The 13,417-nt window shown below is 40.5% G+C and overlaps 1 protein-coding gene across 1 annotated transcript in view; it reads left to right on the top strand.

The window, feature by feature from the left end:
- Nucleotides 1–12,233, top strand: part of LOC124162319 (probable cytochrome P450 49a1) — a 54,278-nt gene extending 42,045 nt beyond the window's left edge. Inside the window, exons 7-11 of the mRNA XM_046538820.1 lie at nucleotides 517–685; nucleotides 1,173–1,342; nucleotides 2,291–2,369; nucleotides 8,341–8,592; nucleotides 10,624–12,233. Coding sequence (XP_046394776.1) covers nucleotides 517–685; nucleotides 1,173–1,342; nucleotides 2,291–2,369; nucleotides 8,341–8,592; nucleotides 10,624–10,737 — 784 coding nt within the window. The 3' untranslated portion in view covers nucleotides 10,738–12,233. The remainder of the gene's footprint in view (nucleotides 1–516; nucleotides 686–1,172; nucleotides 1,343–2,290; nucleotides 2,370–8,340; nucleotides 8,593–10,623) is intronic.
- Nucleotides 12,234–13,417: the final 1,184 nt, after the last annotated feature.

Genomic DNA, 13,417 nt, shown 5'->3' with positions numbered 1-13,417 from the left:
TTAGGATATAACCGGAATCCCTGTTTATCGCCCATGAATTTCCATGGGTTCTCTGTCGGCTCGGTCCCAAAACGCAGCAGTGTCACCTGGCGTATCCGAACCGAACCAGCTTCCTTCCTTCTTCCCAGCGCACTTTCCCTCCAAACCATCGACGAGTCACTTTTCGCGTGATGGCACACATATATATAACTCGGACTATTTCCGGAGGTGACATTCATCTCGCCTCGAAAATGTTCTTCGAGTAGAGGATCAAAACGTCACCGGCCCAAACGAAAGCCCCCACTCGGAGGGAGACCCGAGAAAACCTCTTGAAATACTTCCTTCAGCTTCCCAATCTTCTTACTCCATCATCTGGCCCAAATGCGACACTTATCTCTTGGCCTTCCTCCATAGATTCTCTTCAATCACATTCCTCACGTACTAGATGTTCTTCATTAGGATGCACTCATAGACGTGTAATCCCAGAGACATGTTAATTATTCGTTGCTGCTTGCTTTCCTTTGGCCCCGAGAACAGGGTGTCTGTGAAGTACGTGAGGGCGTCGATAGAGCGAATGGAGAGACGGAAGGGGAGGAACCAAGATGGCGAGGGGGAGCCCAGCGTGTTGGAGAGGCTGCTTGCCAGGACGGACGAGAAGACGGCTAGCATCATGGCGCAGGACATGCTCCTCGGAGGCATCGACACGGTAACAAACGCACCACACAGCAGCATAAGCTGCGGTTTGGAGCGCATGAACATTCTCATCACGCTAGAATATATAATGTCAGGAGACGGGAAATTCAAAAAGGCGGAAAATATTAATATATTCGAAACCTCTTTTTCGATTGACTAAGGTAACGAATCATCTAATGGGAAAATAATATAACTTAAAGAACTAAGATTACACTTCCCTATTCTCCTCCACTTGGATGTTTGCCTGAGTAAATGTAACAACCAGTCCCAACGGGTAAAGCGGAGACTAAAAGTAATGCACAATCTTATTTTATTGGAAAACTGAAACACTCGCGAGATTAATGATAAGGCATTTTGTCTGCCTTTTCCATGAGATTCTATCAAAAACGAATAATAATAAAAACATTTTAAATGTGAACCCCTTTGATTGTTACGAAGCCGACAGTGTGCTGGATCCGACCGATTAGCAGAAAAATGAATGCTTTGGTGGTGTTTTGCAGACGTCTTACTCTACGGCATCGGTGATGTACATGCTGGCGAAGAACCAAGACAAGCAGGAAGAACTGTTCAAGGAAGTGAAACGGTTACTGCCGCACAAGGACTCTGCCGTCAGTGAAGAAAATCGGGAGGAGATGAGGTTCCTTAAAGCCATCTTCAAGGAGACCATGAGGTGACTATTACTCCTGCCTCTCATCGCTATCCATTGGTTTCTCTATATACATAGTAGGTACACCTATCAAAGCATCTGGATAATTACTCACTGTAAGTGTACTTTGATTATGATATATTCAAATGCATTCAGCTCGGCTATGTGGAATTTAGACACAGGAAAAATCATTCTAATATTCCGCACAATGTCCGACTTGTTTCAATTCTGATGCGTCATTATATGGGTATGGCGTCAAGAACCTTCTAACTTTTGCTAATGGATTGCTACAAGTTGCACTTGTTGGAAATATTTTATATTCATAATTAAAAATTTATCAACAAGGAGTTTATAAAGCATTTAAAATATTGTTTGGAATGTTACTAATTTCAAGTAATTTCTCTCGTTAATTGTAATCTGTTACGAGTGATATCTTAAAATTTGAATAAATCATCAATTGTAGCCCCTGCCATAATATTTAAAAAGCAAAAATTCAGGCACAAATGGAACAAAAACCGCCATTGGAAACCGAGGGGAATTTATGATACTGATGCAAAGTTTATTTTTACCTTCCCAACAAACTTTGGAAACTTAAAAAAGTTATTTTTGCAAAATTCACCTCAATTATGCTATTCAAGGAATGTTACACACCATTCCTCTACATGGCACATTTACCTTCGTAAAAATACTTATTCTTCCGGTCCGCCATAGTGTGAAAAGCAGTGGTGCAGTTAATGTAGTTTTTATGGTGCTTTGATCGTATTGTGGAAAAGTACATACATTCAACGACTTCATGTTTGAAAATCAACCGTAGCCGGGACACGTAGAAAAGCTGTGTTCGTTCAGTTTAAAAAATGCAAGGTTATACGCTGCATCCCTATGATACTTGAAATAAAGAATTTGTTTATATGATAAATTTTCGAGTGAATTTTCAGCCGAAATGAGGCATTTCTTTGCTTTTTGTCTTCGAAGGATGTCGCCGCTGGTCGTCGGAGGGATGAGAAAAACAGTCAAGGATGTCGTCTTGTCCAACTACAAAGTTCCAGAGGGGGTGAGTCGCTTCACATTAGAGGCGGGATGATCAAGTCTCGACAAGCATGATGCTATTGCTTGGTGACGGAGGGCTGGGTGGTTTCCTGGTTTAGCCGGTTCGCTTTTTTGTAGAACCGGTGCACAACAATACAGCTTTGCAAACAATACAGTTTTTTGTGGGATATTGGTCGAAGGATTTCGTGAACACGGTTCTAATCCCTCTACCGAAAAAGAAGAAACTGTGAAATACGGAGATTATAGGACTATTATCCTAATATGTAACGCGGCGTAAGTGGCACTGAAGATATTAAGTAGATGAATGGAGGCGAGGGCAATCGAGTATTTTGGCGGAGATTAGTTTTTTTCAGAAAAAGAAAGTCAACTCGTGTAGCAATAGCGAGATTTAGGTCCCTGGTGGATAGAAACCTAGAATGCCTGCTTCGTGTACATATGTACAAAAAGAATTTGAAATAGTGAACTGGGTTAAGTTAATGGATATTCTCAAGAAATCTAGTGTAGATTGGAGGGAGATGCGACACGGTCGTAATATGTATGTACAGTCACTTACCCACGGCCAGCGCGAGCAACTACGTTTTCTGCCGAGATCGAACTTCGGGTATTACGTATGCCTTCTGTGCTTTGAAAGGGCCAGTTTGACTTACTCTCATCTTCCGCGAAAGTCTTACGGAGGCATTCTTCTCTATTCCTAAATTCTTCGCCACTTCCCTAACTCCCGGTGCCAGAACACATGGCAAAGCTTAAGTTCTCAGTCACGCGATTCTCACCCTGATAGTATTCTGAGATAGATAGTCTGAGATGTCCGCTTTGTACTAAAAAATACTGGAACGGATATGCTTCGCAACGCAAATACAAGGTAGAAACGAAAATCATAATTTACGTCTGAAAGAGTACATATTCCAAAAGTTGCCTACAAAATAGCCGTCTAGATTATACATTTAACATATTATTACTAAACACCATTGATGCAAAATGCTTCTAAGTATTTTAGACACTTTGATAGGCGCATTAATTATTCCTAAGCATTGTTTTGGGACATATAACTTTTTACGTGACCCGTCAAACGAGAAATCGAAATACTTATGTGTGCTTAATTATTTTTTACTTCGATATGATATTTATTCCAGTCGTTACAAATATTTACCTGACCAAATACTTAAATAATTCCCAATAAATTCCAGATATCAGTAAGTAATTTACCCACATCTTCATTTTCATCGGAAGTTCAAACGTCTCAATAGTTATCATAAATATATTTTCGATAATTACAAAATCATTGGAAATACTACTTATACGACATGTTTGCATATTTATTACAATTTTAAGGCACATTTTGTGTGTCTTTTATCTTCGCCCCTTTCATTGAGAGGTCAAACGAAGTCATTTCTCGTTTCTTTTTTTTGCTAAAATCAGTCTTAGTTCGCACCAGATGATATCATGCATGACAATGTTCTCCAAATTATAATATATAAGTGATTTTACAGAAATAATAGAATATATACTCACGTAATTTATACCTTGAGTCAGTCATATGGGTGAACAAATACTAATCATATTCCTACCACATACCTCAAAACTACGCATGAATAATTTTCATCCGATAATGATATACCGTATCGGGTACCTGATGACTATTTATGCGCAATTAGTACAAATTATTTTTATAAGCTACCAAAAATACTGCTGGGGATGTAGTGCTTTACGGTGGGGAAACAGACGACGACGAAAGAGGGACAAGAAAAGAATGAAGGCATCCGAGATGCGAGCATAAAAAAGAACGGATGAACGGAAAGGAAAAGAACGGAAGGACGGAGAGGAAAAGAAATGAAGTGCTATCCATAGTGGAGAGATTAGAGGTATGGGGGAGGGGAAGGATGAAAGTAAGGATATGGTTAGAATTAAAGGGCCCTAATGCGAATGGGCGTTACTGTTAATTAAAATGATAAGTTCAATTTATGAGGGGCGCCAGCGGGGTGATTCGTAAAATCTTCCATGTGATCCAACATTATCAGGATACATTTTATAATATGTAATCGAATATGCTCCCTTTTTCATTTCAGAAGGGCAGGTAAACTCTGTTTTTCCATAACCACCATTAATGGCTGACTGGCAATCATAAATAATGCGACGCTGATGTTGCTCGCATTATTTTTCTGAAACATTGAAAAACCTGTGCAAGTGTTCTCCAAAAAGGAAAGGACAACACACCTAAACGCACTGTTCTCTAAAAGCCAGCCATTTACTCATCTCTCTCCTTCGTCGCCGATAAGGGTGAACGCGAGCCTGGATGGTAACCGTGACGCAAACGACAATATTAACATTGGTGTATATATTTACGTATTTATCACATGACGATGAGGAGAAATATGTATTGGAGTATGTGCTCGAAACGCTCCAAAAATTTTGCTTCTACTGTATGTGCTGTTTAAGTTTACCGAACGACTCAGATGTTCCTCTATCTTCCTCGCGCGATGGGTTAGTCACCGGAAAAATCCTTAAATTCCTCTCCGCTTTATTCGACGGTGGATTTTTTTTTTGCTGTGGAAAGAGAGAGACCTGGGGCCTTTCTACCTCTGAAAGCGTGCTTTGGGCTGTGGGCCAGGGTTAAAGTAGTTAAGTTGCACCATTTGCACAACCCGGTCGAGTCAAATAGATCCCCTGTGTACAAGGAACGCGTAAGCAGTACGCGAAGATCGACTCCGGAGAATAACGGAGACGGCTGCGCCAAGCATGTGGACCGACTTTTGAAAGTGACGGTACATGGCCCAGACTGCTAAAGTAAGGATAGAGGACGAAGAATCTGGGTGGGCAAGTATTGGCCGAGGAGTGAGGCAAGGCTGCCCTCTATCGCCGCTGCTTTTTAACGTATACGCTGAAGAGATAGTAAGAGAGGCGTGGGACGAGTTGGAATCTGGAGTAAAAGTAGAAGGAATGGTGTTTAAATCAGTTATGTTCGCGGATGATCAGGCGCTGATTGGCCAGTCAGCGATGGGGCTGAAGGCTCTAGTGGATGCGTTTGACAAGCGTTACGAGGAGTGTGCGATGAGAATTGATCACAAGAAGACCAAGATTATGCTGTTTTGTAAAGCATCGCGAGCGAGGAATGTGAGACTAAAGATAAAGGTGGGTGGGGATAATCTTGAACAGGTAGATCAATTCAAATATTTGGGCAGCGCATTAGAGGAAAATAGATATAGAAGTAAGGATATCAGAAGGAGAATTGCGGTATCAATGCTCGTTCATGAACAGGAAATAGCTTACGAGAGGATCGTTACGTAAGAGTTAAAAGAAAAGGTTAGTGAAGAGTCTGATCTGGAGAGTAGCGCTTTTACGGTGCGGAAACGAGGACACTTAGGGAGGAGGACGAGAGAAGATTGGAGGCGTTCGAGATGTGGGTGTGGAGATGAATGGAAAAGGTGAAGTGGAAGGAGAGGAAAAGGAACGACGAAATGCTGGACATGGTGGGTGAGGAGAGGCAGCTTCTGTATAGGATGCAAAGGAGACAGAAGGTATGGATGGAGAGAGTGCTTAGCGCGAAGGGGATGTTGAAAACAGTTTTTGAGGGAAGAATGTTAGGCAAACGAGGGAGAGGATGTATGAGAATAGGATTTTTAAGATAGAATGAAGGGCGCACATTGCAAATTGAAGAGGGAATTCCATGAAGGAAGGGAAGGCTCCAAGAACGCTTCTTAAGTACTACATGGAAACCTACCTCAATAGGTGGAATACTTTGTTAATAATATTAGACTTCAGTAAAGCATATGACTCAATAAAGAGAGAAAATTTTGGGAAAGGCTGAAGAACCTTGGAATACCTATAAAACTTGTTGAACTTGCCAAAATATGCATAAGAAATTTCAAAGGCACAGAAAAAGTGAGAAGAGATTGCACCGAAACGTTTTCAATAAACACAGGTATGAGACAGGGAAATGCGCTTTTTACACTCCTCTCAATATACGAAGAAAAATCTCTTTTTTTATTTTTTCTGTTCGAAAAATAACCTCCGTTTTTTATCAGTAAAACGTTCAAGTAGATCTACAATATTTATATGCATCTTAAAACTACGATATTTCTTTACTTGTCGACATAATTTCCATGAACATCTAAACACTTATCATATGCATGAACTAACTTTGAAATTTCTTCTGCAAAAATATCTCTCGCCTGTGCCTTGAGCCAAGTGTGTAGACCGAATCTTCTCTCCATTTTCGAATTACAATTCAATAATGCAGATATAGACTTGGCAAGTAATTTTTGGAAAATTAGAGTCTACTATTTTTTTCAAGAGTACAGCTCAGAATCGTCTACTGTTTTTTTCAAGAGTACAGCTCAGAATCGTAAATAGTAACGCAGAGAAACGCATACATCAACAGCTATAAGTTATTTTTATGCATGATGCAAAGGTGTTATCAACTGTGAAAATAGAATATTTAATGCTTTTGCTCAAAATATTTCTCTAATGAAACTTTTTTGGATAAACTCATCTTATTAAAAACAATTTTTTTAAATCGAATTGTAAATTAATTTTGAAAAGAAGCTAAAATTACGGACAGGTAAACGAACCGTGAATCGACAGTGAAGACGAACCATCGGATTCTGTTATTAAATGAACTCGAACGTGCAAATAAATAGAAACGCCCATAGTAACGCCAACGATAAGATGAAGCAAACGCCTAGATAACAAAGAACGCCCGTGTGAAAACGAACGGCCAGGCGAACCGTTCGTTTTCATCTGGGCGTTCGTCGTTTACGCAGCATGAGAACGAGGTTGAGGGGCTAGCCGGTCTACGGCGCGCGCAGCTTCGGCTTCGGGGGCCTTGGGTGTTCTGAATCCGCCAACCACAACACACTTGCTGAAGCAAGCTAACGACAAAGCTGTAATTCGAAATGTCTCTTCGCGAGCATACATAGTCGTACAAGTGCGGTGCAGACAAACAATGAACAGAGAGTTTTAGGGCACTGTTCATTGTCGAACCGGTTCATTTCACTGAACTGTTCGTTTACTCAGTTTTTTGCCCATCACTGCCGATGACGACGAGGGTGTAAAGGTGGTATAACGACCGTTCTCACGCATACAGCACGTCCGCTGCGAGTATATCATTTTACACTGCTTGCAATGGTGGACCATTACCTTTCGGGCGTTAAGTACTCTTTCCCAGTGATCAGCGTAATCCGACGGCAATGCCGAGAAGGTCACGAAGTTCTAACTCCACCACCGCCAGGATTAGAACCCGGGTCCACTGGGCAGAGTCAAGCCACCAATAGGGTAGTTTCCTTCATCAAAGAAAACGAAATGCGTTGATTGCTATTCGTTACCCACCATTACTGTATTCATAATATACAAATTATTTGGTTTTAGAAATCCCAGTTCAAACAAATGGCAATGGTCAATTTTAACCGCATTAGAAAAAGGACAGATTGGCGCCCATGCGATGCCACTCCACGTGACGTCACAGGGACCTAGTTTCTATACGAGTAGATAGGAGTTTTACATCGTCTGAGATTACCAGTGCATGCATGAGTCACAGAGCTCAGGGAAACATGTCTTAATAATCACCAATTAAAACAATTACGGTCGGAATGTTTCCTTCGTTTGATAAGGTGGTAATGATCCATATTTAAGCCAAGCGCTACCTGCTAGCAGGGTACTCTGCTACCTGCTAGCATCCTGCGTCGTATCAGCGCTCAAAGCCTCGCCCCAAGGTCACCTCACAGGGCGGCAGCGGGAACCAGAAATACGTCACACGGACTTTTACGATCATTCCTACTTAGCCGTCGCGTTTTCGCGCGCTTGAAATTTTTCACTTTTCATTTAATCGCGAAAAATAGATATTGTCATTCGAAAATCTAAGAGCGTGAAATGCGTACTCCAGGAGTAATAACCTTTAGATTTAGTCAATAAAAAAATAATAGGAAACCACCCTATTCGTATCCTCACCAAGCACATTCTTCAATGCATAATGTTCTCCGCAGGTGAACGTGCTCATGTCGAACGTAATGTTCAGAACAAATGAAGACATCTACCCGCAAGCGAAGCGGTTCCTTCCGGAGCGGTGGCTGAAGGCGAGGCCGGACGGGGCGGAGCGCGTGGGCAGCGCTGAAGACTTCGACGCCGTCAGCCACGGCAAGCACCACCCGTTCGCATTCCTCCCGTTCGGATTCGGAGTGCGCATGTGCGTGGGCAAGAGATTCGCGGAGATGGAGATGGAAATACTGGTGGCCAAGGTGAGCCAAGGATTCATGTTGCGGGGAATAATTAGTGCTAAGCCCTCCAGACTCTGGTCGCGAAGCTGTGAATTCTGCACTGGGTCGATGGAAAGGGCTTTTCTCAAATTTGCTATATTACTCCATAGCCACGCCGGATTCCCCTTAAATATTATTATGTTTTTAATTGTGGGTATTTTTCTGATAAATAAACTGCAGCGAAAATGTTTATAAAGTATTTTATTAAACTCACACGGGTCGGTCACAGTTTTTTTTTTTACTATCTCTCGTAAAATTGAAATTCCACGTCGCGAGACCCCGTTCCCTCCGTCAGATGCATCTCCGCCTCACATTTCACTCCTCAAGAACGAAGAAAACGGCGCCGGCATTCAATTAAAAATTGTTACCATCCTTTGCCCTAAATTTCGTTTACCAAATTTTTATTGTTGCTTGTGACAGAGATTGAATAGACCTGACTTTCCTGTTATTCAATCCGTCGCTCACTCCTCGCGTTTTATGCGGAGAAGTTAGTTACGCCACTGGCTCCAACCGAGCGGTCCATCGCTCATTCAATATCTTACTATCTACATGCAATCGAAGATTTGTTTCAAACGTATAAAATCGTTTCAGGCTTGATTTTGTGGAAGTTCGCTATATCCATGAGAAAAGTACACAAATGGTAATTTCCAAACTTTTGAATTCAACTCTCAACAACCGACCAACACATTCAACACATTGTGCCATTTTAATGATTCTTCGATTGTTCCAAATTTTTGCAAGCATCAATAATACGCTCCATTTGATCCAGCTGAATTTTCCAAACTGGAAAAATTCAAAAGAACAAAAACTTCGAGGAAAACACAAGAAATGGTACGTTCTGGCATCATTATGACGAGAAGACAAGCTCCACTCAAGTGCCATTCCACAAGGCTAGTAGTTCGGAAATTAAGGTTGCAAAGTGAGAAAGACACAAGCTGGAAATAAATAGCCGAGCAGTTATTGATTGAAGATTAAAAAGTAACATTCTCTGGTCAAGCAACCGCAGACTGCAAAAGGGTCCCATGTAATGCTCCACCGTGTTTGGGAAGAGAAGTCTCAAATCGAGAGATAGCAAAGTACCGAAGTTGCTTTGCTATGAAAGACCTTCATTCGCTAATACAAGTTGGATTCGCAAAAGTGAGATCCACCCTTCGAATATTTTCTCAAACAGACTTTCCATTCACCATTATTTCTGTTTTCGTATTAGTTCATCGTTTGAATTTTTTTGTTTTAAAAGATGGAATCGTGATCGATTCAGGGGAGTAATCTGATTTTTCGTATTTATTTCCGTTTTCTGTATCATATTATGTGCGTACTTTTTCTTATCATTATTAAAGCACTTTAGCAATGAGAATCTTTATAAAGTTGAAACAACCTATCAGGTCCTTTCAGATACGAAAAACTAAAGTTCTGCTCAGAGATCCTTATAATAAAAAGACAGCAAAAGATACCCTGCACTTTTATTTTCTCGCCACTCAAAAAGAGATGGACTGACAATAACGTGAAAATGACCGTGGCAATTTGTGGAGGACATTAAATCTGATGTTGGCTATCATTACGCTGAACTTAAATTACGTTACTAAGTTCAATACCCAGATCTCCAAAGGTTTTTCTCTTCTTACTGCGCATATTAATTCAAATCCTCACCATCTATTTCTTTGGCAATTACTTCAACGAGATACGAGTTCAAAGACCAGCTTCTTTCTAATTTCATTGAAGGTGATCAAATATTATGGTCGAGTCATTTCTCCTATCGAATTTCTTATTTCCTTATGTGATAATTCAGAATAAATTTTCCGCAAAATATGGGCCTATGATTGTTGCTAAAAGGCTTTGCTCATAACTACTGGTATAACCATACCATTTTAACTCTTAGAAATGCTGAAAACATTGCCATGTTCTGATAATACTACCTAGTCCTCCATCGTGGGAAAATAAGAGCTTGCCAAAGCATCATCATTAGATAAACAATGAGAAGGCCAATTGAAGAATAACTTTTAATTCTTTCCACAGCTTGTGAGGAACTTCCGGGTGGAATATCTTTACGGAGAGGTGACCATGGCAAGCAGGCTGATCAACATGATAAAGGACCCCCTGAAATTCAAGCTGACGGAGAGAAGTGAGTGAAAGAAGACAGCCATGGACCAAGCAACACCTCAGGACATTCAGCCATACAGGCTTAGCTAACTGTGTGCGGGAGTTCATATTGAATGGCTGAACAAAGTTTTGTTTTAATGGAAGATAATCCCAAATCCCGACATTTTAACCCACTATCCAATTTTGTTGAAAGGCGTTCAACAGAAAATAATTACGCTTCTTATAAGTAACTCTTTAATTTTAAATACACTAAATCATGTCACATGGTCACGAGAAACACTGAAAGGGATACTAAAAAAGTGTTTTCCTGAAAATAATTTGTGGGAATATCTTTAAATATTACTCTGCTTATGTGCATCATATCTTGTGACAAAAGCCTTACTTCCGCTATACGCATCGAATTCTATTCAACTGTTTAAAATGAAAAATATATTCATAAGTTTTGTCGCCGGTTGATATGGTTTGAAAAACTGCAACAAGTACGAAGACTTTTCACTTTAAACATTGCAAATAAAAGTTTCGTCGCTGGGCGACATCCTAGGATATAAACCAACCTCTGTCTCGTTATTTCCTGTATTTTACCAGACGAAATTAATTTATGTGTACCTACAAACGATGATTTTCATTTTAAATATGGAAGTATCATTTATATTTAGAAGTATATTCACTAAGGTACACCGCAAACTCTTCATTCCATCGAAAAGTATTAAGAAATCCCTCCGCAAAAAGATATGAATACGATTTGCAGGAAAATGTCAAACTACTTCTATCATGATTATGTATTTTATGCCATCGTCATCGACAGTTTATGATTCTAAAAAAACAGTGCTTTCTGCGCAATTTTTTCAGGAACTCGCATCGGTAAATAAACTGTCTCGGAGTTCTGTGACGTTCAGATGTCTCCATTTCCCGGGTTTTCGCCGCGTTTTGTTGCCAGAGGTGACTACAGTTTCACCAGGATTCTACCAGACGTATTCAGGTCGAAGTGCAGATGCTGATCCGTGCGGAGAAAAATATACGTGTTAAGACGAGAACACTGTCAGAGAACATCAGGTTCACTTTAACAAGAGAAACCAAAGACCTGCCGTAAAATTAAAAATTCTGACACAAATTATCCGCAAGCTTCTTGCTAGAATACTTTAAAGTCGCTAACATTTTGACGCTGAAACAGGAAAGTTAAAATTTCTAAATAAAAATAACGCCTCCATCGGCTTAAAATTGCACGAATGATATAAAATAAAAAATTAATAATATGTTACCTTAATAATTATACTATTTATTTAATTTGGATTCTCAGAGGCATTGGCATTGATGTTTTTCGATCGCTTGGATGGATAACATTGGAATAAGTAACATATAACAGCAGTATACTTAAACAACAATTATGGAAATTTATAACTGCTAATTATTTATTTTGACGACGCTACCTCCTTAATGAACCGCATTTACGTCACCAACATGTCAGTTTTACAACACTAAATGCTGTTGACTCAATATCTAAGAAAGCCCAACTTTATGCAATATTTCTAAACTTCTCAAAAGCCTTTGATTCCCTCAATATTAGTCGCCTCCTTCATAAACTAAGTCTTAGGTTTAATATCCGTGGTGAATTTTTCAGCCTCTTCCTAAGTGATCAGCTCGTTATTATTTCTGATGTCTCATCTAGTTAGCCTCCTGTAACATCAGACGTTCCCCAAGGCAACTGGAACGAGACCTCTAGGGCGGGCTCGCGAGGATGCACTCCCAGGGGCAGGCTCTGTAAGCGCGAGCTTTTTACGTCTGTACCCAGAAGGGGGAGGACTGGAAGGAGAAAGGAAGGAGGCGCCGCCGCGATAGGAGCCCGACGACGCCTCCTGCGACGGGATAGGCAAGGAAGGGAGGGGACGAGGAATCCCGCACCGTCACAAAGGCGGGCGGGTCCTACTACTAACGAAACCAGGCATCAGCCATTGCTATTCTAACAACTTTGGAGGATTATCCTATGAGGAAGAATAATCCAACGATCAAATCGTTAGATGTTCCCCAAGGCAGTGTTCTAGGACCATATTTATTTAATATATATACATCGATGATTTAGCCTCCTCATTCCCACCTCGCAAGCCCACATACTGTTCCATGCTGTCGACTACAAAATGTTCAAAACCATCCACACTCCCTCTGACTGCCACGAACTCCAAAACGTTTGAAATACCATTTCACGTTGGTGTCTTACCTGGGAGCAATGAGCGCAAATGCAATACGTCAACCTCCAAAAACTCCTTCTTAACTTCAATTACACTTTAAACAAAGTACCCGTGAATCTTAAGTCGTCAGTGAATGATCTTGACATACTAATTGATTCTAAACTGAATTTCTCCAAGCACATACAAACAGTCAAATCTAAACCATGTCCCTTTCAGGCCTACTACTATACAGATACCCTGAAACTAAAGATCCACCGGCTCTTCGCTGCTATTTTTCAACATTGTCACTCCTGTGATAACCCATTGCTTATTTGCAAATATTGCATATTTGCGCGATGTCAGCTCCGCCAAATCTCTCTGCCTTTAAATCTCTGACAAACTTCTTCTCTAATATAGTAAAACATAGAGTTACTCACATGCGAAACATGCCAACTAACACCATTCTAACTTCTCTCTCCATTCACAATATTCCTTTTCTACGCCTTAAAAGTGACCTTAAATTTATCTATAATGTCCTCAGCTCAAAC

Source organism: Ischnura elegans, chromosome 7 (assembly GCF_921293095.1).
Source record: "Ischnura elegans chromosome 7, ioIscEleg1.1, whole genome shotgun sequence".
Classification (NCBI taxonomy): Eukaryota; Metazoa; Arthropoda; class Insecta; order Odonata; family Coenagrionidae; genus Ischnura; species Ischnura elegans.
The sequence above is the reverse complement of the archived record's forward strand: the minus strand, read 5'-3'. Positions and strand labels throughout refer to the sequence as shown.